The sequence below is a fragment of the Pseudochaenichthys georgianus genome, chromosome 14 (genome assembly GCF_902827115.2).
Source record: "Pseudochaenichthys georgianus chromosome 14, fPseGeo1.2, whole genome shotgun sequence".
NCBI classification, from domain to species: domain Eukaryota; kingdom Metazoa; phylum Chordata; class Actinopteri; order Perciformes; family Channichthyidae; genus Pseudochaenichthys; species Pseudochaenichthys georgianus.
The window spans coordinates 19,443,717-19,469,870 of NC_047516.1; the positions used below are offsets into that span (position 1 = coordinate 19,443,717).

Below are 26,154 nucleotides of genomic sequence, written 5' to 3' on the forward strand. Positions count from 1 at the left end.
GTTGTAGTCTAAATCCCTCTGTTTTCAACAACCTAAAGGTAAAATATGTGACTTTTGATCCTTGGTCTTTCCACTATGTGTACACACACAATCAGATGTTGCACAAAATAACAAAATAGTTGTGAAATCAACCGAACTTTCATCATTTCCCAAAATCCACAGGCACTGTTGAGCTTTATTCATTGACACATTGATTCAGGTATTGATTGAGCAGCCAGTTATACCTGAGTGGTTTAACTCGCCATGACTCCGTCATTTGAATTACTTGATTTTACTTAATCTGTTCATCAGAGTTAGGATTTTCAAACACTGTGAGGAGTCAGTCAGTGAAAAATAAATATATTTCAAACTTAAAGGTCTGCAGTGGATAGCATTTACAAAGTTATTTGTGGTACCATTTATGGTAATTTTTCATCACATTGTGGTATTTTGTCAATGAGTACTAGTTCAGAACTAGAATGGGTTAAATGCAGAGGTACAATTTTGCTGTGTGACACAAATAACGAGGGTTTCATCCTCCAATTCTTCTATTCTTCTTTTATAAAATGTTATGCATCTCAGGTCATAAACCCTGTGACATAATTGCCTCATCTCTAGCGCCACCCTCTGGATAAACTACACAGCCAGTAGACCCTTTTATACTCGTCTGTATTTCTTCCAACTAACATTTGGTGACATGTTATCAGAGGTGGGAGAAGTACTTAGATCTTGTACTTGAGTAAAAATAGAAGTACCAGAGAGTAGGAATACTCTGTTACAAGTAAAAGTCCTGCAGTCAAAATTTGACTCAAGCAAAAGTGCAAAAGTATTGGCATCAAAATATACTTAAAGTACCAAAAGTAAAAGTACTCATTATGCAGATTGGCCCATTTCAGAAAAATATACTATGTTTTTCTTATACTTATTGATGCATTAAAGTGTTTATCAAAGCTGGTCAATGTGTAGCTAGTTTTAATGACTGTGTATACTGCAGAGTAGATGGGGATTGTACTCCAGGTAAAGTCGGTATTGATTCTATTTTACATCATTAATCCAAAGCAAGTTTAAAAGTATACAATTAACCTATTAATTGTAGTGTAGAAGTACAAAGTAGCAAAACCTGACAAGTACAATTATTTCAAAATTGTATATAAGTACAGTACTTGTAAATGTAGCCTACTTAGTTACTTGACACCACTGTGCATTGTAGGGAGACCAGGGACAGTTGTAACACGGGACAGTTGTAACGCCTTCAATATCTCCAATCACAAACAAGCTAGAGGGATGAAACTCACTCTGCACATGCTCAATTAGATGGAAAGATTGCTGTAAAAAAAAGGAGCCACGTTTAAATCTGTCGTGAAAGATATCAGCAAAAGTGTGTTTCTGAGGTAAAACATTAACAAAAAGATTATGATGTATTTTTTGAATACTGTCTTGAGGTCAAATGTCTAGGAATCCAAACTAGTATTATTATAATCATTGTTTTGTAAGGTACACATATAACTAGCTAAATATGGGTCAAGCTAGCAATCCGGCAGGTTCACAGGGGTGAAAACATGACTGGTGGTCCTGGGACGGTTGTAACACGGGCCACCTGGGAGGGTTGTAACATGGCACATTTACAATGATGGCTCATATGCTCGAATGATCAATATTGTTGATTGGTGTGCATTGTCCCTGTAAAAATAAACAGATTAAAATACTGTACGTAAAGTGTGTGTGTGTGTGTTTACAGTATGCTAAATATCAGAAAGAGGAAGACAGACAGGAGAGTGCAGAGGCCAAATCAGTCAGGGCAGTGGCAAAGTCCCATGATATATGCCATGTCACCCTGTACCGGTTCCATAAAAAGAGGCTGAGGTTGGAGAATCAGGGATCACCCCAAATAGTAGGCTACTGGACACCCAAGAAGGTGTTCTCAACAGAGCAAGAGATGCTTTTGAGAGACTACCTGATGGAGGCAGCTGATTTATACTATGGTCTCAGCTCAAAGGAGGTAGGTCTACATAATTAAGGTAGAATAGGCTATACAGATGGAAGTGACTTTTACACCTGCCACAACTGTGAATCAGATTAATTCCATCTGGTGTTCTGCTTTAAGTTATGTTCATTGTTTGTTGGAGGATGTGTGAAACCCATAGGTGAAACCCCATTAAAATATTGTTGCCTTAGAATTTGACAGCTTTCCCTCTTTTTTGTCATGTAGTGTGATAAAAGGTAACCGTTATTAACATGTTACAACCGTCCCTGGCATGTGTTACAGTTGATTTTTCAAAAAAAACATGTTCCAACCTCTACTTATTTCATAGAAACATCTTAAATACATTGTTTCAGTAGTTGACACATTGAACATGTATAATATAGCAAAATGGCTATCCTAGTGTAAATGTTTTTTTACTTATTGGGGAAAACCTAAAAAGTGTTACAACTGTCTCTGGTCTCCCTATGTATTAGGTAGCCTAGTGGTTATGAGTATTTATTACGTTTCACATTATGCTCACTTATAAGTCACAGTTGCATGATGAATAATGCCGTGATAACAAGTGTTGATTATAATCTGATGAGGCACAGTAGAAAAATGAAAAAATAAGAATATTGGCCTTTTTTAAGAGTTTATTGAGTGTGTGTTGTTGTTGCGGAACAGTACAGCAAGAGGCGGTAATGCAGCTGAGTGGCTCAGACGAAGAAGAAGGAGTACCGGATGTGACGTAGTTATCGCAAGTAAAATAACAAGGCGCCAAATTTGGGGTGAATCCACTGTTGTCACTGCCTCAGACATATGGAGAAGTCCGTCTAATCTTTGCAAATACATTTTGGAAACGCTACAGGCTGTGCAGGTAAAAGGTTATATAACTGAGAGTGGCATCATCTTGTTTTTAGTCTTGTTTACTCGTTTCGTTTTGCTTAGTGCAACAGTTTGACGTATTCAATGGCAAATGTTCGGTTTGCAGACAATGCGTAAGAAGTCACAATATCTGTTAGTAAAATGAGAGATATGTGTGGATAATATCATGTAAAATATGTGTGTATCAGTGTGTTTTCTATGGCAAGTGACTGTTTCTGTTTTTAAGCATGGCTGTGCCGTTTGTGCAAGGCTGGGACCTTGTTCGGACTCTGGGGGAAGGAGCCTATGGAGAGTAAGTCTCCTCTTTTATCTTTATTTTCATTCACAGCATGTCTTACTTTATCCTTTTTCTAGCAGTGCATCTCCAGTCACACACAGACACAACATGTTTCACACGAAAATGACATGGACTTTTTTCTATGCCACGGGAACCAAAATTGACATGTCCGAAATGACAGAGATCATCAGACAGGCATATGTCTGCAGCTTCTCCCTAATGTGTTGCAGTTGGCAAACCACAAAGCAATCTTTCTATTTCTGACAGCTATTCTTCCAATTCAATTTTAACAAAACCTATTTTAATTATTAACGTCCCTGTCTTGTCTATTAATTAAATATTGTCAGGTTTTTACACATATTCAGACTTTTTACACACTGTTGAATCAGGAAACTTTGGGAAACGTATTACAACAATGACAACGTTTAGCTTGTCAATGCAGAGCCTGCTTGTGCTGGAAATGTCATCTTACTTTGTGATGTACATGTAACTCATCTGCAGGGGACACCGTTTCTGTTTTCATAACACTTACGCTTTCACTACTTCTTTTGACTTAAATAATATATGTCAACACTTTTAATACAATATCAGGTTAAAATCTAATATGAAGCACATATAGGGTGCCTTTTCTGTGTTTGCCATCACATTTGTTGTGCTCTGATCCATCTTGTCTCTGTGTTGCAGAGTAAGGCTGCTGGTGAACAGACAGACAGAGGAGGCAGTAGCAGTGAAGGTGATCGACACCTCTCAGGCCAAAGAGTGTGCTGAAAATGTCAAGAAGGAGGTCTGCATCCATAAGGTAGGTGATAGACTTTAAGAACAGTTAATGGAATGCCGTTAGGTTTTGAAGGATAATAAAAAGTATTAAAGGTCTCCTAAACAGATTATGCATTGTAGCATCCCACACACCCCTCTGTTTCAGCCCCGTTTCAAAAGTGCTGATTCTCTGTCTGTTACTTTAGATGAAAATAAGGAGCCACTCCCCACGCCCCTCTGAGAGATATTTGGTTAAAAATAACACAATAAGCGCGTTCACGCCGCAGGGACTTTCGTGGGAGAAAAAGGTTCCTATGTCTGATTGGCTGGGCGGATTGCAAACCACGCCCCGTAAAACTCCAAAAATGTTTTGTGAAGCTGCCATTTTATTATCCTCGCATTAGCATCATTAGCATTAGCCCAGCGCACAAACGCAGAGAGACTAACTTATGGCAACACAAAAGAAAACATAGGAGCGGTGGAGATGAGGAGGTGTCGGCGTTCTGGCGATTTACTCAGAAGGCTTCAGTAGAAGCTGCTGGGAGTCCCAGCAGCTTGGTTGGTGATTGGCTAATGGTTACAAAAGCCAAAAAATCTATCACATCATAAAGTGGCCACAATCTGATCAGCTCATTTTCAGACAGGTTTTTATATAAATGGATCAGGACAAAAAGAGAGAGAATCTTTTTTCCTGAAACTTTCAGAATCTCTTTACACAGAGGGGACACTTGTTGATGTAGAAGAGACATGAACAAGTGTATTTTGCATAATAGGTGACCTGTAATATTGGTAATAGTAATTCGCACTTTTTTGTCATCCCTGCAGCACCATATGGACCCTTTCACCGTTGTTAACATAAACTAAATGTGTCCCAGTTGATTTCATGTTGCAAGTACTCGAATGACTTCAGCTGACAGGAAGTAGACATGAACCCAAGTGGTTGTCTAGCCAGGCAATTCTGTGGAAACGGAAAAAAGCTACAACCTTATAAACTGTTAAAAAAAATAAAAAGAAAGTAAGTTGCATTTGTTGATGTTTTGGTAGATGCTCGACCATGCCAACATCGTACGTTTTTTTGGCCATCGGAAGGAAGGCCCGACCATGTATCTCTTCCTGGAGTACTGCACCGGAGGAGAGCTGTTCGACCGCATCGGTGAGACTGAAATGGTTTTAACACGCTGCTACACAGTTACAGTTAATAGTCACGTTATGTTTAATCATCTCTCTTTTAAACGTGACAATTGTCATGCCAAGAGTTGAAAGTATTCAGTATTAGACCCAAAATGTAACATTTCAAACCTTTACTGGGTTTAATTCACATGTATAAATCCTCCTGGGACCCAGCCCATTGAAAATGTCCTGTAGTGGACATTTTGTTAACATGCATCTCTTTTTACTCTTTTGAGCTACTCTATCAATCCCTGATGTACTGTACAGAGGACATCCTGGTCTTTTCAGTGATATGTCATTGGTTAAAATAGCATGCTGGGAAGTTCCTCTTTCTTTTCATCCAAAATGGCTGGCATACCAAAAACAAAATGCTATAGAAGCAGGAGAAGTCAAATATTGTTGAATAATTGTCATTTTTACCATGAAAATCATATATGTTCTTGTTTATTAACATGTGAGGAACTGTATACTTAGTTCTGAAAGCAATTAAATAATTCAAGTTTTCAAATAACAGCTCTTTTATAAATGTCCATTCTAGTGGACGTCAGGACCGTCTTCATGGACTTTATGACTCAATTTTGTTGCAGGAGACGGAACTGAAGCAGACATTTTCTGCACCAGATAGTTCAGGGAGATTCAGATTTTGAGCTCTCAGATGATGAGAGAGATGAGGCTTTCACACCTGGGATAGAAGAGTAGGGTTGGGTATCGTTTGAATTTCCACGATTCCGATTCCGATTCTACTTTTCGATTCCGGTTCTCAATTCCGATTCTTTGAGGGGCAGGGTAAAAAAAATGATTCAATCAATGTTTATTTATATAGCCCAATATCACAAATGTTACATTTGTCTCAGTGGTCTTCACAGTGTGTACAGAATATCAGTATGACAATACGACACCCTCTGTCCTTAGACCCTCACATCGTACAAGGAAAAACTTCCGAAGAAAACCCAGTTTAAAGGGAAAAATGGGAGAAACCTCAGGGAGAGCAACAGAGGAGGGATCCCTCTCCCAGGACGGACAGACGTGCAATAGATGCCGTGTGTAAATTGAAAAGATAATACATTTGCAACATAGGTAGTCCAAATGTTTGGAAATGCATGCGTGTATAATAGGAAGATGAATCCACGAGGATATCCATCCAGGACCGATGATCCAGGACCACAGCCACGACTCAAGATCCAGCGCTCGCGATCCAGGACACAGGACCGCAGGATCATCCATGACTCCGGATCCCGGCGTATATAGACACCAAAAAGAAAGACATTTGGGGAAGCTGGGTTAATCGGAACATGAGAGTACACAGGTATAGACAGAGAGAAGGAAGAAGTAAGATGTCCCCCTCCAAACTAAGCCTATATCAGCAAAACTAGGGGCTGAATCCAATCAGCCCTAACTATAAGCTTTATCAAAAAGGAAGGTCTTAAGCGCACTCTTAAAAACGGATATGGTGTCTGCCGCCCGAACACAAACTGGAAGCTGATTCCACAAATGTGGAGCTTGATAAGAAAAGGCTCTGGCTCCCATTGTACTTTTTAGAGACTCTAGGAGCAACCAACAACCCTGCATTCTTGGAACGCAATGCCCTAGTAGGACAGTAGGGTATAATGAGTTCTTTAAGGTAAGATGGCGCCTGCCCATTAAGGGCTTTGTAGGCGAGAAGAAGAATTTTAAATTCTATCCTGTGTTCTATAGGGAGCCAGTGTAAGGCAGCCAGAACAGGAGTAATGTGGTCCCTTTTCCTAACTCTGGTTAGTACACGAGCTGCAGCATTTTGAATCAGCTGAAGCGACTTGATTGACTTCTTGGTACTCCCTGATAATAAAGAGTTACAATAATCCAGCCTAGAAGTAACAAATGCATGGACTAGTTTCTCTGCATCGTTTTGAGGCAAGATATTCCTGATTTTTGCAATGTTACGTAGATGGAAGTAGGCGGTCCTTGAAATTGATTTTATGTGGGCGTTAAAGGATAAATCCTGATCAAATATAACACCAAGATTCCTTACATTGATTAAGTTCTTGTTGAGAAAAACAAGCATATCTGCCTTCTCAGGCATACCAGGAAGAAATGTTTGAACATTTTAAAGCAAAATGCTTCAATCTGGTGCACTTTAAGCAGAATTACTAGAGACTATATCTAGGGGGTACATAAACACCCATATGAAAAAGATCGGTTCACATTTGAATAATTAAATAAGTATGTGAGCATAACCAATAACAAATACATGTAACGTATTTTATGTTTGTTGTTCATTCATATCTTATTTTACTATTTTATTTATGCATAGTTTTGTATCTCCAGTTTAAAACGATATGTCTGGTTTACTGTCCTATAGTATACATTGAAATGATTTCAAACCTGTTTTATCCCAATAATTATAAAGGAGTGCCTTGGAAATATGTGTTTACATAAATTGTGATCAAAACGTTTGAGACCCACTGAGATAACTTAGACTAAAGTGAACTATCTAAACACTCAAGAGTCCTTTACCTCACTGAGATGTATCAGCCTCAGTCTGACTGGAGAGGACTCTCCCTCCACATCATTGTAGACACATATTATTCTTCCGTTAGAGCAGCTAGCACCAGATGCTAATAACAACAGCGCCGGTTCCAGTGCACCCTCCCTTTCTCCCTCGTTCACTCGCACTTTGGCTGTGAGCTGCGGGTGCCAGATAAGCCAACATCCCCCATTTTCATCACTTGCAGCGCCCATCGTACAGGGCGAATGAAACGTGTAACCGGGGTGAAAAGGGTGTTACATTTACTTAATTATGAATGTTGTTACATCAAGCCCGAAAATGTAGTATGAGCACCAACGGTCAAAACATTTGTTTTCCCTCCCAGAGCTGTCAGCGCCTCTACAGATCTGGCGCCCTAGGCGAACATCTATAATGCCAGTGCAACGGGCCGGCCCTGGTCTCAGGTTACACTGTAGGAAGAGTAGGTACAACGCTACATTTCCCGCCTCACCGTAGTCATACAGTAGGCTACGGAGAGCGGCGAGAAACATTTCCTCAGGCATCGAAAAGTGGAACCAAAATTCACATTTCTAAATGATGCCGTTGGAATCGAAATGTCGGAACCGGTTCTCGGTACCCAACCCTATAGAAGAGGGTCAAGAAGAAGGGGGGGAAAGATGCAGGAGGCTCCATGAGCGCACAGATACAGATGGGGACGAGCTGGAAAGACGTGGGCCAAGAGTAGCACGTATGTCTTATTGTTGTTTTTATTTTAAGTGGAGCCATGAAACATGAGAATTGCCTCAGGAATGCAAGCTGTGTTTCTATGAGCAGGTCAAATGGAGACCATATCCATATAACTAGTCAAGATGACCCTACAGCCCGTGCCGACTGGAGTCAATGAGGTACTTTCCCAGTACATTGACTACAAAGTCTTTGAAGATCTGGAAAGATTCACCAAAAAACTAACTAGTTCTCATTCATAACACCGTTCAATGTCTCACTATGGATGCGCCTCATCGCGGAGCAAACAGAAGCATCAATCTCATTACGCCAATCCTGGTTGGCTGGTGATCTTGACGTCAACGTCAGGGGAAATCACCCCCTATAAGTAGCCTGCGCCACGACGCATGCGTCATTCAAACACCTCTTCTCGCTTCAGAGCACATCTCTAATGGTAGCCGGGCTAGCTTAACAGTCCACAGACTGAACCAAAAGCTAATTTCGGTCGACGGGCGTTAGCCGGCTACCCGATTCTGCCTCGCAGAAGAGTAAGATACTAACACACCAGTTAGTATTATAGTCAACCTCGCCGTTCTTCCTCTGGAATTAAGGTAAGGTTTTGATTCTCAAGCTAGCAACACACCCGTTGCCAGCTTGTGTTTTTTCCCTCACTGCCGACACCACGGTAGCGAGGACGTTTTTTCTTTTCTCTTCTCACGGAGGAGAAAAGGATTAAAAGAATATTACCATACCAGGTAATATTCTTTGAGGAAAAAGACCCACACTCTCCTTTTTTTTCTCCGGATTAAAGACAGATTGGTAACACCTTTTTTCTCGACGTACCTGTTAAGAGCGGGTCCTCTCCACGCCTCGCGGCGAACGAGATGGACGCCTCTCTCCCTCACACCAGAGGAGTCAGGAACTCGGAGTCTCGGCTCTGCGGCTGCGGGTTGAAAGTGTCAGGCACAGACTCACACCAGATCTGTTCGTCCTGCCTCGGGCTGGAACACGCCCAGGAGGCCATTGACAACCCTGGCTCGTGCGGGCATTGTGCCCGCTTCACTATGAAGAGCCTCCGCCGAAGGTTAGCACAACAAGCTAGCCTGTCGGGACAAGACCCCCTCATGTCCACTGGTTTGCCGGCTGGCAATCAAGATACGGGGGCATCCGCCGCAGAGATGGAGCCCCTCACTGGGTCGGTCTGGGGCTCATCGACAGCGGCAACCGCAGAACCGGAATCCCGCGCCATATCAGGCCGAGACCCGGTGGCGGCAAGAGACGCGGGAACGGGGCCCCACGCTTTACCAAGCTGGGGCTCCCGGCTGGACCTCACCATGGTTTCACCCGCGGAAGATGTCCTAGAGTTAGACTACATGGAGGACGAAGAGGATACCTCTGAGTTCCTCCTGTCTGACTCGGATGAACAGTCCTCTGCCCAAGCTGCCTCGAACTCTGCTCGGTTTAAAACACCGAAGACGCAGAGGTCGCAACCCACCCCGAGTCCCCAGCCCAGGCTGGAGACAAGGGCAAGTTGGCCGAGAAAATCTCCGGTTTCGGCTGCAGCTCAGGCTCAGCCAACCCAGAATTTCGGCCAGCAGTCGAGGAAGAAGAAGCGAGCGGCGTGACAGCCCCTCCTTCTCCCATCCGTGAATGTGTTCCCGCCGCCTCGAGAGATGCCTAAACACCATCCTCAAGTCCGCACAAACACATGTCACACGTTGATTGATTCCTCTGTCATAAAACATTTTCCGCTGACGCATCCAGGCTTCAGGCCGAGGGCGCAGCTCAAAAAAATGAAAAGGAAATCAATAAAACCAATAAGCAGCCCGCCAATTTTCTCCCCTTTTGAGAGCAGCTACGGCATCTCTCAAAAGGCGGATTATTGACGGGTCTGTGAAGGCACCACCTCCACACGCAGTGCCGGCTGGAGCTGTAAAGGCACCACCATCACACACATGCGCAGTGCCGGCTGGAGCCGTAAGCGTGACATCTCAGCTGGCTCTAAGGAGCATACAGCAAGAGATACTCACGACACCCAAGCTGCCTCGAACTCTGCTCGGTTTAAAACACCGAAGGCCCAGAGGTCGCAGCCCACCCCGAGTCCCCAGCCCAGGTTGGAGACAAGGGCAAGTTGGCCGAGAAAATCTCCGGTTCCGGCTGCAGCTCAGGTTCAGCCAACCCAGAATTTCGGCCAGCAGTCGAGGAAGAAGAAGAAGCGAGCGGCGTGACAGCCCCTCCTTCTCCCCTCCGTGAATGTGTTCCCGCCGCCTCGAGAGATGCCTAAACACCAACCTCAAGTCCGCACAAACACATGTCACACGTTGATTGATTCCTCTGTCATAAAACATTTGCCGCTGACGCATCCAGGCTTCAGGCCAAGGGTGCAGCTCAAAAAAATGAAGAGAAAATAAATAAAACCACTAAGCAGCCCGCCAATTTTCTCCCCTTTTGAGAGCAGCTGCGGATTATTGACGGGTCCGTGAAGCCACCGCCACGCACATGCGCAGTGCCGGCTGGGGTCGTGAAGGCTCCACCGTCTCACGCATGCGCAGTGCCGGCTAGAGCTGTAAGGGCACCACCGTCTCGCGCATGCGCAGTGCCGGCTAGAGCTGTAAGGGCACCACCGTCTCGCGCATGCGCAGTGCCGGCTAGAGCTGTAAGGGCACCACCGGCACGCGCATGCGCAGTGCCGACTGGAGCCGTGAAGGCACCACCGTCACACGCATGCGCAGTGCCGGCTGGAGCTGAAAGGGCACCTCCGTCACGCGCATGCGCAGTGCCGGCCGGAGACGTAAACGTGACATCTCAGCTGGCTCTAAGGAGCATACAGCAGGAGATACTCACGACATCTGCCTGGGCTTCTCAAAACAGTTATACTTTATCTGTTTTCACAAACCCAGAGAGAGTCAACCCATATTCTGGAGAGAGAGGTTCTCTCTCTCTCCTAGAAAGAAGGGTTTTATCATGCCCACCGAGCGGAGTCAGATTACGGGGAAAAATGTCCTCGGCGTGCGGAGAGTTTTGGTTATTATGTAATGCGTAGTGGCACTACACCCGACTTTTCTAGTGCGGGACGTGCCTACGGGTGCTGTCCTTTCACAGAAGGTGGTCACCACGGACGCAGGTCAGACAGGCTGATAGGGTATTTACGAAGGTCGCCCGGTGAGAGCTCTCTAGAGCAGAGACCTCCAGCGGGCACACGTAAACTACCCGGAGCTTTTAGCGGTGTTCCCCACCCTAAAACGCTTCCTGCCTTCTCTCAGAGGACACCATGTCCTCGTGAGGACAGACAACACGATATCGTGTATGAACCGCCAGGGGAGGTTGCGTTGTCTCCAGTCACACACACTGGCACACAAACGTATCCCTTGGAGCGGCAGACGTCTCCTCTCTCTGAGAGCGACACAGGTACCGGGAGTTATGCACCTCGGGACAGAATTACTGTCCAGAGGTGCACCACTCTATGCAGACTGGACTCCTCATCCAAGGATCGGGAGTCCGCTGTGGGTGCGTTACGGCGGTGCCGCGTTAAGTCTGATCGCAGAAGGAGAAAATGCTCAATGACAGCTGTTCTCTTTAATGCACGATTTAAACGCACTGTTAGGCGGGGACGCACTCGTACACGATTGACCTCCGGGTCCTCTGTGCGTGTTCCCACCCCTGGCTCTGTTACCCCCAACTCTGGCCAGAGTGAAGGAGCAACGCCACACACTTACTCTGATGTTTCCACCCTAGCCCGCCATATACGGGCTGGCGGAGATATATCAGCTGTTGTGCGGGCAGCCATGGCAGCCCCCACCACGCAGACAGATTGTCTCAGGCGGGGGGGCGATCCTTTACCCACGCCCAGAGCGCGGGGCACTATGGGCCTGACCCGTGAGTGGTACAATCTGAATACAGTGGGACTCCCTCAGAAGGTGATAAACACTATTCAGAGTGCGAGAGCTTCCTCCACCAGGTCTCTTTATGACTGTAAGTGGAGGGTGTTTGAGGAGTGGTGCCTTCAAGAAGGACACATCTCCTTTCAATGTCCTGTCGGGTGATTCTATCATTCCTACAGGACTTGATCGATAAACACAGAGCTTTCTCCACGATCAAGGTGTACCTGGCTGCTATTGCTGCATGCCATGTGGGCTTTGAGGGTAAGACGGCTAGCCAACATCCTTTGGTTTGCCGTTTTATGAAGGGAGCGCGCAGGCTCCTCCCTGTCTCCAGGTCGCTGGTGCCCTTATGGGACTTGGCAGTGGTTTTAAATGGGCTCAAAATGACCCCATTTGAACCCCTGGAAGGAGCTGACATGAAACATCTGTCACTCAAGACAGTGCTGTTACTGGCCCTGGCATCCGCCAAGCGGGTCAGCGATATCCATGCACTGTCTGTACATCCCTCATGCACTCAGTTCGCCCCAGGGCAAACGAGAGTGTTGTTGAAACCCAACCCTGCCTTTACACCAAGGGTGGTTGGTTCGTGTACCCCAATTGACATTGAGGCATTTCCTCCGCAGCTGGTTTCCTCCGGGGAGCAGCAGCAGGATCTGTTGTGTCCAGTCCGGGCTTTACACACATATATGGACAGATCAAAAGAGCTTCGTCTTAATGACCAACTCTTCGTGTCCTGGGCTAAACCTGACAAGGGTAAGCCTGTTACTAAGCAACGGCTCTCCCACTGGATCGTGGAGGCGATTGCTTTGGCCTATACGAGTCAGAATCTGCAAGCCCCTTCGGGTCTGCGGGCTCACTTGACTCGGGGCCTGGCTACATCCTGGGCTTTGTTCAAGGGTGTTTCCATCGAAGACATCTGTGCAGCGGCAAGCTGGTCTTCGCCACTCACTTTTGTCCGCTTTTACAGGAAAGACGTCTCCGCTCCAAGCGTGGCCGAGCAGTGCTGGGCACCTTGTTGAGTCGGGACTCCACCTGTTAAATTCTGGTTGATCGGTGATCTTCGAGATAAGCTCGTCTGGCAATACGGGAGCTACAATATCCCATAGTGAGACATCGAACGGAGTGTTATGAATGAGAACTATAGGTTACTTACGTAACCCCAGGCCTCAGAGTAACATGAAGTGAGATGTCTCACCAGACGGCCCTCCTTGCTATGGTGAAGCAAGAAGAGGTGCTTATTTTTGAATGACGCATGCGTCGTGGCGCAGGCTACTTATAGGGGGTGATTTCCCCTGACGTTGACGTCAAGATCACCAGCCAATCAGGATTGGCGTAATGAGATTGATGCTTCTGTTTGCTCCGCGATGAGGCGCATCCATAGTGAGACATCTCACTTCATGTTACTCTGAGAACTGGGGCTACGTAAGTAACCTATAGTTTTGTATTGACCAAATAAACAGCAGTGTTCAGATCAATTACTTATTTATGTTTTAAATAAAGGTGAATGTATTATTGTATTAATATCACTCTATAACCATAATACGTTACATAGTCCATGTGTTCATTTTGGCTGTGTTTTCAAACTAAAATGGTCCTGACGTCCTCTACAGTGGACATACTGTAACATTTAAAAATTAAATTAAATTAAAAAAGTCTAAATTACCCTAAATATGTAGGAAATCACACAAAAAAGGAAATTGGAAGACACTTGATATTGATTATAAAAATATGACAAATAGTCTCACTTAAAGGTGGGGTAGGTAAGTTTCAGAAACCGGCTCGAGATACACTTTTTGTTATATTCCATGGAATGCTCTTAACATCCCGATAGCAATGAATATCTTAAGTGCTTTGACAAAAAATCCATAAAAAAATGTCATCTGTAGAAGCCGTAATACTGTAAAAAGTACAACCAATCGGTTTAGCCGGCCCGGCTAAACGGATTGGATGGCCTACCTGCCTGTCAGCCTTCCATCGGGGCACAAACTTATCTCGTGCCCTCATTGGTCATGTTCGTGTGTGTTGGAGGAGGGGCTCTATAAGGAAGTGGCAGATTTTCTCCGGTTGTGTATTTTCAAATACTAGCGATCTCGAGCCGGTTTCTCAAATGTACCTACCCCACCTTTAATAAAATAAGGATAAGCATTTTTAGAAGGGATTTGCGATGAAATGGCACTTTGTAATTCATCCAAACCCTGTTGTAACAGCTAATTCTTATTATTGTTTTTTTATGTATTATTTGTCTTTTTTAAATATTTTTTTTTATTTAAATTCACAGCTGGATGAAAACATATTTACACATCGCTTTTGCCCTCTGTGTTCTGCCCTCCAAATAAATGTGTATTGCATAGCCCAATAGGAATAACTACATACTGTATTGGCAGTGTATGACTCGATATCTGCCTGATCGTGATTGTGGTCAATCTTTCAGGGTCTTACAATGTTTGCTTCCTTTTTACTTTAGAGCCTGATGTTGGGATGGCGGAGGGAGATGCTCATAGGTTTTTCCAGCAGCTAGTAGGGGCCGTGGTGAGTGAATACAAATCTGTGTGTGGATATGACCTGTTGACCGTTTTAAACTCATGATTTTGCGCACATTTTCAGCATTACCTCCACGGTTGTGGGATCACCCACAGAGACATAAAGCCAGAGAACATCTTGCTGGATGACAAAGGTGAGAGTTGTGTTAATTTGTATAAAACAATTACTTTGATTTGCATTTATAACAAACATTATCTGCTGTTCTCCTGACCCTTTTAGATAACCTGAAGCTGACAGACTTTGGGCTGGCCACCATGTTTCGTTTCAAAGGACGAGAGCGTCTTCTGAGTCGACTCTGTGGGACTCTTCCTTACGTGGCTCCGGAGCTTCTCGGCCAGAAAGAGTACAAAGCTCAGCCTTTAGATGTCTGGGCTTGTGGAATTGTCCTCACTGCTATGCTAGCTGGAGGTAATTGACTAAAATTAATTTGACTGAATAATAATAAATGTACAAAGAAAACAAGAAAGTAAAGGTTTAACTATTAAATAATGTAAATAAATGAATAGCTCCAACACATGCTTATGCAATAGTTAGGCTGTGTGGTGAAACTTTTTGGTCACTGTCTCGTATTTCAGAGCTGCCGTGGGACCAGCCCACTGAGAGCTGTCAAGAGTATTCAGACTGGCTTCAAAAGAAAACTTACCTACCTCCTTGGAAGAAAATAAAACCAATGCCTCTTAGTAAGTGCCAAAGTAGAAGTTTAAATGTATAAATAGTTTTAAAAAGCTGTATCTATTTCACATTCAGCATCTCTCTTCAGGTTTGTTGTTCAAGTTACTGCTTGCGGGTCCAGATGCTCGCATCACCATCGCAGACATAAAGAAAGACCGCTGGTTTACTCAAGGCAAGTGTCAATATAAGTACAATGGAGTCAATTCAACTTTTATTTTAACGTTCGCTGGACTGATGTCTGACTGTGTGTCTCTGCAGGTGTGAAGCAAACATCTCTGGGCTCAGGAGGAAACAAACGCCATCGATCAGATGCGGGAGGCGTATCCCGGACCAACAGGTCAGAGCTTTGTGTTTTCCTTATTTCAACTCAAAAGGATGTATTTATTTGTGTGCCTGTAATCTTAAAACCACTCTTCTCCCCATGCAGTGATGACAGGATGCAGTTTTCCAGCTCTCAGCCTGATTTTGCAGCAGAAGGCTGGGAAGCCATGTTGATAATCGACCAAAGCAACAACCAGGTCAGCTTCTCTCAGCCGACCAAACCCGAGCACATGTTGCTGGGGAGCCAGCTGATGGGCACACCGGGAGCCAGTCAGGTAATTCAGTTTAACCCCAATTAGTAATTTATTAATGTGAAGTGTCTCGCATTGTATGTTTTTATCCTGTTCTTCTATACAAAGCAAATGTATGTTTTATGAAATGCAGCCTTCAAATGCTGCATTAACGAATGAATGCTAACTTGCATTTCCATTGTGTTTGCAGTCCTCTTGGCAGAGATTAGTGCGGAGAATGACACGTTTCTTCACCACTGTGAATGCCGACGTCTCCTTATCTGCCCTGAAAGACGCTTGTGACAGCCTGTCACTTGTCTTCAAACTCACCTGCAGCAAACGGGTACATATGAGTTTAAACTTTACAGAGGTGAAATACAACTGCTGCAGCGCCCAGCCAGGCTACCAGTTTACAGCCATAATGCAGTAGAGTTTAATAAACCCCTCTTTGCCTTTCAGGTGACGGTGAGCACGCTGGACAAACGTAATAACAAACTCATCTTCAAAGTCCACTTGTTGGAGATGAATAGGAAAGTGCTGCTGGACTTCAGACTGTCTAAGGTGAGTTTTAGTATTTCAACACTTTTATACAGTGTTCTTAAGATGACAAAATAGTAGCAGTAGAGATCTTGTTTTGTGAGAAAAGCAACATTTTTCTTGTGAATTGTTACCAATATCCAATCGTTTATGTTGCTAATTGTGTGAGTATGAGTTTTATTTAGATGTTGATGTGTGTTTGTGTTTCCAGGGCGACGGTCTGGAGTTCAAGCGTCTCTTTGTGAAAATAAAACAGAAGCTCGGAGACATCATCAGCACTCAGAAGATCTTACCCCCCCTCACATGAACAACCTCTACAGATTCACACTGCTATGGACATATGGAGGACAACATGTATATATATTTAGCTGTTCTATTGATATTTTATTTGTCTGTTGTTCACTTCAAGTATGTGTGTGTGTGTTTTAGCTCCTGTGTTCTTTTCTTCAAGGAGTTCGTTGTTGTTCTTAGTGTTGGAATGTAAAGATTGTCAAAGGGGGACAGTGAGATAGAAACATGTTTGTTATGTGTTCTCATTATGTTTGACATGATACAGTCAAAAGTGTTGAATAAGTTATTAAAAAAAACATTGTATGCACATAATAAAAACAAACATTACAAAAAATAAATCATTTATAAACTATTTGAGATGATTCCAATGTTCCATATATAGAGATATATCTATATATATATATAGATATATATATATATATATATATATATCCATATATATATATAGATATATATATATATATATATATATATCCGTCTATATATAGATATATCTATATATAGATATATCTATATCTATATATAGATATATATATATAGATATATATATATATCCGTCTATATATATCTATATCTATATATAGATATATCTATATCTATATATAGATATATCTATATATAGATATAGATATATCTATATATATCTATATATATATATCCGTCTATATATAGATATATCTATATATAGATATATCTATACCCGTCTATATATAGATATGTCTATATATAGATATATCTATATATATATCTATCTATATATAGATATAGATATATATATATATATATCTATCTCTTTGTCTCATGCTGCAGCACCCCTTTTACCCTCCTGTCTGAAACCAGAGCCCAGTCTGCTCTGATATGTCCCGTTGGAGCGCTAGCCAATAGAAAGGCGAGTGTTACATAGTGATGTCAGTGTCACAGGAGAAACTTCCTCTGGCGTGGCGTGACCTTTTTATAAGCCGTTGAAGTCCATTTACATGCACCAAAACCTATATAACACTTTAGATTGTAACATTAAAAAACATTCCAGTTGGCTGACCAGTTTACATTCATATAGTTTAATTTAAAAATCAATGCATCGTTATGTCCATGCTGAATCATTGTGTGACATTAGGAGAACTGTTGTAGTTAAGTTGAGATGTCAGTCACAGGCTGTACAGTACATTACAAACTGTCTACAAAAAACTATCCATTCCAGGTTAAATTACAATCAAGTGAGTGATTTCCTGGTAGAATTATGAGCCCGTAGCTTTGACGGTGATGGTGACGTTGACGGGCTCATTGTCGTCTCCAGGGGAGGGGGAAGGGGTTTTGCTGGGGGCGAGGGGTGAAGCTGCGCGGGGTAAAGGCATGGTGAGACCTGAAAAACACCAACACAAAGGTTTATCATCAGGATTTACTTTGAAACATGTGCAATCAACAAAGATTGATATTTTATTAGCAAAGATGGCTTTCAATAAAATATGATGGACCTTTGTTTTGGACCTTCCATGTGTCATACCAGCACAGAAAGATAAAGAAACCCAGATAGTACACATAATAACAATAACAGTAAAATAAGAATACACATGTATTAGCAGTATTAATAGAAAAAAATATAATGTGAGTTAAACTAGGATCTGGTGAATGTTCATATCCACAGATATGTGAACAGAACAGATATGTTAATTATATATACAATTAATTATTATAGAAATAGGGCTGGGTGATAGGGATACATCAAATATCTCTCAATATTGTTATGATATTTTGAGGGTTTACTAAGGTGCCTTAAAACAATATGTGTTGAGATATTTGATTATAATCAGCAATGTGGTTATCCTGAAATGGTTAAAGACAAACTCAAACGTAATTAATGAAATATTTACTGTAATGCAGCCTTTAAGACCAGTAAAGACACATTTTGGGATATCCAAAGTCTAAGACCATAATAGTTTAATATATTCACAATATTGATATATCAATAACATGTTTGTCTAGGTCACTGGAGGGGCGTGTGTGTGTGTGTATGGTAGCATTACTATACTTGTGGGGACCTACATCTGTTTACACAGTCATGTGTGGGGACCCACCTCCCTTATGGGGACAAAATGGAGGTCCCCATGAGGGGAATCATTAATTTTAGGGTGAAGACTTGGTTAGGTTTAGGATTAGGGTTAGGGTTAGGGTAAGGGTTAGGCATGTGTTGGTTATGGTTAAGGTTAGGATAAGTCTCCAGGAAATGCATGTAAGTCAATGTAATGTCCCCTGAAGTGATGTATACATGGTGTGTGTGTGTGTGTGTGTGTGTGTGTGTGTGTGTGTGTGTGTGTGTGTGTGTGTGTGTGTGTGTGTGTGTGTGTGTGTGTGTGTGTGTGTGTGTGTGTGTGTGTGTGTGTGTGTGTGTGTGTGTGTGTGTGTGTGTGTGTGTGTGTGTGTGTGTGTGTGTGTGTGATTGACAGCAGCCCGGCCGGCAGGAGGGAAAAATAATTTCCCATGCAGTTTGCAAAACACCGGCAGGTAGCGTTTTATTATATAACGTTTATGGTTGTTATTATAGGAAAGACAACACCAGCATCCAGTCGGACCAAAGGGACCTTTGGAGGTAGGTTTACATTCTGTCTAATGTGAGCAGCAGAGCAGCTCATTTGCTAACTAGCTTGAAAACTGACATTAGCATTGTACATTTCCCTCCTGAATGTGGATCATGACGATACATGTGTTTGTTTTTAAGTTGAGTAAATAGACTTAAGCAGGACAGCTAATGTGGTTTTGGTGTGTTAATAGTAGAGCTGTCTTTATAGCACTTTGCATACAGCAGGTGCAGCTCAAAGTGCTTCACAATTTGGCAAACGTCACAAGAGGCTGCTGTAGCTCTGTGTGACTGTATGCTCTGCCTATGGTAAAACTGCTTTGTGCATTATTTAACACAATTGGTTAAAGTTCATCAACATAGAGGAGAGCTAAACTACATGTGTGCATTCATTGAAATAATTGGTTAAAATCTGTAGAGGACAATACATAAGTAAAGTAAGTAAATGTTTACGGTTATTGCAAAGACAGGGAGGCAACATGATGATACCACAGAAAAATATGGGTTTTAAGTTTCACAAAACATGTCCAGAATTAAAGACACCAGAAAAGCAGTGTAGTAACCCTGAAATGTACTGTGAATAGTACCAGGTTAAAGTGTTTAAGGGGTTCTTCTCACCTAGGTTAGATGGTCCACCAATCTCTTCGATATCTCCCTCCGACCCGCGTACCACTTCATCCTCTGGGAAGTTAATGTTTTCCCTTGACTGGCTGTGCTGCCTACAAATACCAAAATGATTAATGGCAATTCTGGACAAATTAGCTATCAACATCATTACAAACTACATTTTTCATTGCTGCTTGACAGAAATACAGATACTCACGAACCAAACAGCAAGTCATGTAGTCCTGGGAGAAGAAACACAATCCATTAATGCAACATAATGGGACAATGACTCTGTTTTTAATTCAATTCATCATCATGTTTGTGCTTGTGTTTGTGACTCACGAGGATTGTTGTTGCGGTTGCGGATTATGAACACAAGCAGCAGCACTGTGATCAAGGCTGCAATGAACATCCCGCCTATAGCTGCTCCAATCACAGCAGGGTACGCATTGTAGCTCGGCTCCGCTGCAACACAATACAGTTACACATTGCAAAATAATAAACCTCTGACAAAACACACACAGTTCCTCTACCTGATAAATATCTAACATTGTCCTGTTGTTATGTTTGAACTCCCTTTAGTGATTCTCAACCCATGTCAGCGTTTTTGTACAGCATCGTTTGGAATTTTTCCTCTTACAAATAAAAGGTTAAATCAATAAGCTACTAAATGAACCCTTGCTCAGTTTGTGGTTTTGCTGCTGCAGCCGTATTTGGTTTGGTATGACCAGTAGCTTATGATGGCTAATGTTAGCACATTTTAGGTAGATTTTGATTGCTTTTTGTTAACCACTTACTCTTATCCCCTGTAACTTAAGGACAACTTGAACGTTAAGAAGAAGTTTTATAGGCTTGCTTTAAAGTCAACCCTGTTGAGCTCAGTTCAGGTTTAGATAACCTTATACATTAACCTGACAGGGGTTAAAAACCACTGACCTATTCTACACTGACATACAAGCCTATCAACTTCCTAAAGAATTACCTGGCTAGGTCATAACCTTTTATACACTCACACAAAGACTTTACAAGGAGAAGCACACCGAGGAAACACAAGAAGCAGGGCAGGGAAGGAGGTAAACAGGAAGTGAGTGGAAGGTGTTGATAGGTGTGTGATATTGTTTGTATGTTTTTTTTGTTTGTGTATGACTCTTTCACCTAAGTGGATAACAAAAAAGAGAGAAACAAAAATGTTAGACTGTCATCAAAGTCATCGTAACAAAAAAAATAACAGCAGAACACCTGTTTCAGATATGTTTGAATAATCAGCTAACTCACCTGTCAACTTTTAAAAAACATCACGTTATTACTTGTTTCTCCTGCCTTTTCCCACTCTTTAATCATCTATTTTATCTAACTCAATCCCCTAACTTTGCTCAGTTCTCTGCCAAAAATCCCTAATCCCGTTTTTTTCCTGTTCACTTACTATACCTGGGGTCTTTGCTGCAGAAGGGTGTCCGATGGTGCGGTGGTTGACAGGTGTGATGCGGAACTGGTAGGTAACGGTCGGTGTCAGTCGCCCGACTGTGTGACTCCTGACTTCTGGGTCCTGAATGATGTTCTGGTACCAGACTGGTGGGCCGATCCTCTCCTCTGCCTCCTCCTTTGAATCGTTGTTGCTGCCTCTCCTTCCTGGTCTCTCTGACACCCATACGTGCTGCAGGATAAAACCTGTCCAACCTCCTGGTTCTTCATCCTCCAGCTGCCACTCCAGCTCCACCTCGTTACGCTGTTTGCTGTTGTACATCACGCTGACCAGGGTCACATTGGGTGGCATAGGGTGCCCTGATTAAGAGACAAAACACAACCAAAAAATACTATGTAAACTACCGTATGACCACAAGTTAATCTTTAACAGTTAAAGGTAACATTTTGGTTTTGTACACAATGCTTGCTGTTGTGCCTAGTTTTTTAGTATTGTTGTTCCTGTCACTGAGTAGGTGATTCAAGTCAGTTGTTTGCAAATGTTATTTTTGATCCAAATAACTCCTCTCATCAGTAGTTCACTGGCTAAAGGCCTAGATTTAGTTGAGCGAGTGGTAGGCAGTCAGAGCTCTCGTAAGCACCGCAAGGTAAATGTGTACCTCTCTTTCATTTTCGAAAGTCTCGAGGTAGGCAATAGCAACGAACATGTTGTTTATAATGTATCGAAGTGTGCTGTACATTATATGGTAGGACTTTTGTCCAACTTAATTCACCGTTCTTTAGTTAACAAGATAGGTAGCTAATGTTCAGGGAATGGGACTACGTGCTGTTGGAGCTTCAGTGAAGTCCTCAACTTCACTGGAAGAAGGCTTTTCTTAATGAACAGATTCCAGTGATTAAATGCAATGAAAAGAGCTGCCTAGCCCAGGGTTTCTAGTCTTTATGCTAAGCTAAGCTAACTGCTTGATATACCCTCATATTTCCTGAAAAGACTTCAGAGGCATCAATCTTCTTATCTAGCACTCACTAAAAAGCAATTATACTTCCCAAAATGTCAGACTATTCCTTCAGAAAGCAATGGCTGTAAAGACATCATATGTAGGTTAAAAATAAAACATACTTTTAACCACTAAAGTGACGTTGATATCCGTTCCTCCCACCGCGTTGGAGGTGGTGCACCTGTACTCGCCGCTGTCTTGAGTCTGTTTCGTGTCCCTCACAGTCAAATTGGCCCATGCAGATGTTCGCAGCAGAGCATACTTGGAGGTGTCTCGGACATCCACACCCTGATTGTTGAACCAGGTGATTTCACTGACAGGAAGGTAGTTGTCTCTGAGGTTGCAGGTGAGCTGAACATCGCTCCCTTCATACACAGAAACAACTCTGCTCCGCGTCAGCAATTGTGGAGCCTCTACAGGTGACAAGTGAATACAAAAATTAATGAATAAACCATATCACCTGTTATAAAGCATAATAGTGTTGCTGACAATGTGCACTGACCCAGTGTGAGCCTGCAGGTTTTGGTTTGGACCAGAAGTGGATGCTTAGCGTAGCAGGTGTAGGGTTTCCCGTTGCGGGCAGTGCCGTAGCGAAGGATCAAGATGTTGGAGTTTTCCTGACCGCCTTTGCCCTGTTCGCCCGGGCCTTCCCACCACACCAAGGCTTTAGGGGCGCCTCCATCCCAGGAGCAGGACAGCATCAGATACTGTTTGCTGTTTGTCACATATGCAAAGCACACCGGCTCTGCAATGGGAATATCTGGTTGAGGTGGAGGAGAATGTAAAGTAAGATGTGAGAGGTTTGGAGAACAGTGAACACACTTGTCTTTATTTTTCTTACATGTGCGTGTGCTGCATTCTGTTGGTTGTTTGAGTGCCAGGTGGGAGCCCATGCAAGTAAACAAGCTGTTGTTGGAAACCAGGCCTTCAGGCGGCAGCAAGATGGCAGTGTTGGTCACTGGATTTGTTTGCTGCTCAGTGTCGACCTCGTTTTGTCCCAACTGTTTCAGCTGTCCGCTCCAGTGGAGGGATGGAGAGGGAAATCCCCCGGGCCAGGAGCAGAGCAGCCTCAGAGAGGTGTGATTCAGAGCCGGCTCCACAGAGCAGGACGGGGAGCCATCGGGGGGGTCTGCGGGGATAAGATAGAGAGCGTAACAAGGCAAAGTGTGCGCCGGGCTACAGTTGTCAGGGTGTTGGGTATGAATCATCTCTTTTTGGGTAACACTTTCTAATGTGAAAGATGTGTGTGTAAAGGGAATGTTCTCCATCGCTCTTGGGTGATGCATTGTTTTGTGTCAGACTCATGATTTGGGTATCTAGCAGAAAAGTTTTTAACTCAGCAACAGAAAGCAATAGAGCAGAATGACAATAATTGGCCTTCTAGCCTATGGGCATAGATATGTCTCATAATTATTTTTATTACAAATTTTTATTACAAATTTTATTACAAATCACATATTTACACACAAATTATTTTTATGTTCACACAAATAATTATGAGACATATCTATGCCCATACTAGCCAATCAGCCATTGCTGTGACATCACAGTGAGGTACCTGCCAGAGAGTCCCATCATCTTCCCAGAAGGCCGAACAGAAGATTGGGTCTGCAGCACTTCCACACTCTGCTTTGTGTGTTTGTGTGTAAGTGTCTGAATGCGCGTGGATTTACACGTTTTTGTGTCTGTTTTGAAGTATAAGGAGCTTGAGATGTGAGAGGGAATGAATTGAATGAAGCATGGGTGTTTAAAACAGAGGAAGGAAAGGAGGTTTTTGTGTTACACTGAAAACAGGAACGTTTTGTTGAAGGTGAAATTATTAGAAATTATGTTTGAGTAGGTGATTCAGTGTTAATGAAAATGAAAACCAAAGGCAATTAGGATCCTGGGTTTGTGTTCTCTTAGTCTCGTACTATAAATGTCAAATCTTAAATATCATCTCAGTCTTTTACACTCCTTGCCATTTGTAGCACCAAACATGAAGAACACAGGTTAGGATTGAGTGGAGAGGTTCAGAGAAGCATGAGGGCTGATGGCATGGAGAGGTCAGAGGTCACACTCACAGTAGACAGTCAGGCTGATGGTTTTTCTGGAGCGGGTGTTGAGGTAAGTGTTCTGTGCCAAGCAGGCGTAGTCGCCAGTGTGCATGCGGAGGATCTTGGTGATGGTTAACTGCGGCCCGGTGTAGATCTGGGAGTTGTTGTAGAACCAGACGTACTGACTGGCCGGGTTGGACTGGGCTTGACACAGCAGAGAAACAGTCTCTCTCTCCAGGGCCGAATACCCCCGCTCCGTTATGCTGTACGGAGTCACGTCTATCTGAGGGATGTCCGGGCCAACTGAGCAGAAATAAGATGAACTCATTAAGATATGAATGACATGTTATGAATGCAGCTGTGAGGACACACATCCTTTATAAAGTCTGTCACAACAGTTCAGTACTCAAACCAACAAAAGAGCTTCTTTTTAAAAAACACCCTTTCCATTAATGTAATCCCTCTCATAAAAAGTGAGTTGCTATTGTACTGTGTATGTGCATACTTGCCAGCACGTCTAATTGCGTTTCAAAGCTTTCACTCACCTAGAAGACATTGAGGGTTTTTTAATAATGTTTTAGTTGCATTAAAATAAATCTAATTTAAATATATTCCAGTCCAAAACATTTTAAGACACAACCCACAAAAGGTAAATCCTTAATTTAATAACATTACAATCTAACGGGTTGCTAAAATTACAAGACTACAGCACTGGGAACAAATATATATTTTTGGCATTTATAGTACAATCCAAAGCATAAATAATACAACATGTTTTCAAATGCCAAGACAACGGAGGACAACAAATTGAAATAAATTGGTATTTGATGTAGAAAAAAGCTGATCTATGTGTGATAAATGATTCATCAAATATTTCCTTTAATTTGTTACATGATGACATTTGAGCAATGTATTGCTTACTCGCACATCAAATGCCAAAGGAAATAAAGGCAAGACATCCAAGCATAAAAAGTTCTGCATTCTCATCTCCAGATTCTGTTCCTGAGGAGTGTAACCTTAAACTGTTGCTATGGTTATAATTGGCGTTTAAGAGGCTTTTTATTTAAAAAATGAAAAATCCTTGCCAAACAAAAAACGTCCTTGTTGGGGAAATACTGAATGTGCTCTTCCAATATCAGAGCAGCACATGATAACAAAGGCCCTACGTAGCTGTGTACGTAACAGGATGTATGATTACCTAGAACAGTGGCGCCCCCCTTATTTGGCATTCAGATGATTTGAGGCCAAATATCATCATTTATAAAAAGATTTTACATATAATTGTAACGCAATACATGATTGTCACTAAAAGCCTTGTCTCTACATTACAATAAAATATAAAAAATAGTTGATTAATTAATTTGAATACAAATTCAAGTTAGTAGCTATTAAAGGCATAAAAAGACAGAAATGTATAATTCTTACTTCTGCCCGTAAAGTGTCCAAACCAGGCTTTTCTGGATAAGCGCATTTTTTAAAACATAGTCATTGTCCATGCCGGTTTCAGTTGGATTATTTGTCACAGTTGCTCAGTTGCTCCGTTGTCAGATCGGTCTCCTCCATTTTGTAGATTATTTACGACTTTTGAATCCACATAAACACATCGGCAAAATCCGGTTTACTTTGAGCATGTGTTTTAAACAGTTTAATCCCTTTGTGAATTGTTTCCATTTACGCTGTCCTTTAATTTCTTCAAACAGCGGGAATCCAAATGAATTAATCCTGAGTCCAATAACCATCAAAGTCACTCCAATAGTGCTCCTTAATTACGCTTTCATCTCCTTTAACACAATACTTCACATTCATCCAGTTTGTGACGGTAGTTGTAGC

At 42.5% G+C, this 26,154-nt stretch overlaps 2 protein-coding genes across 2 annotated transcripts; one reads left to right on the plus strand and one right to left on the minus strand.

Moving 5' to 3' along the window:
* Positions 1–1,887: 1,887 nt before the first annotated feature.
* chek1 (checkpoint kinase 1) lies at positions 1,888–17,028 on the plus strand. The gene is made up of 15 exons (XM_034099330.2): positions 1,888–1,978; positions 2,627–2,819; positions 3,054–3,119; positions 3,789–3,903; positions 4,905–5,013; positions 14,563–14,627; positions 14,703–14,772; positions 14,859–15,047; positions 15,215–15,319; positions 15,400–15,483; positions 15,570–15,648; positions 15,739–15,907; positions 16,074–16,205; positions 16,322–16,423; positions 16,611–17,028. The coding sequence occupies exons 3-15, from the start codon at positions 3,055–3,057 to the stop codon at positions 16,704–16,706; spliced, it is 1,380 nt and encodes a 459-aa protein (XP_033955221.1). The 5' UTR covers positions 1,888–1,978; positions 2,627–2,819; position 3,054; the 3' UTR covers positions 16,707–17,028.
* A 459-nt stretch (positions 17,029–17,487) lies between these two features.
* LOC117458024 (V-set and immunoglobulin domain-containing protein 10-like 2) lies at positions 17,488–26,102 on the minus strand. Its single transcript, XM_034098261.2, has 11 exons — positions 26,095–26,102; positions 25,750–25,769; positions 24,352–24,627; positions 23,130–23,417; positions 22,791–23,048; positions 22,411–22,701; positions 21,297–21,650; positions 20,211–20,333; positions 20,086–20,110; positions 19,881–19,981; positions 17,488–18,050 (listed from the first exon to the last, which is right to left on the minus strand). Exons 1-11 carry the CDS (start codon positions 26,100–26,102, stop codon positions 17,926–17,928), a joined length of 1,869 nt encoding a protein of 622 aa, XP_033954152.1. The 3' UTR covers positions 17,488–17,925.
* Between the last annotated feature and the right edge of the window lie 52 nt (positions 26,103–26,154).

Bases quoted from the DNA above. Each gene is read 5' to 3' on its own strand.
- chek1 (XM_034099330.2), top strand. From the start codon at position 3,055: ATGGCTGTGCCGTTTGTGCAAGGCTGGGACCTTGTTCGGACTCTGGGG. The intron at 15,484-15,569 runs GCAAGTGTCAAT...GTGTCTCTGCAG, and splicing joins AGACCGCTGGTTTACTCAAG to GTGTGAAGCAAACATCTCTG. The intron at 16,424-16,610 runs GTGAGTTTTAGT...TTGTGTTTCCAG, and splicing joins TGGACTTCAGACTGTCTAAG to GGCGACGGTCTGGAGTTCAA.
- LOC117458024 (XM_034098261.2), bottom strand. The intron at 24,628-25,749 runs GTAAGAATTATA...ATTTCTGCTCAG, and splicing joins TGGACACTTTACGGGCAGAA to TTGGCCCGGACATCCCTCAG. The intron at 23,418-24,351 runs GTGAGTGTGACC...TTATCCCCGCAG, and splicing joins CATCAGCCTGACTGTCTACT to ACCCCCCCGATGGCTCCCCG.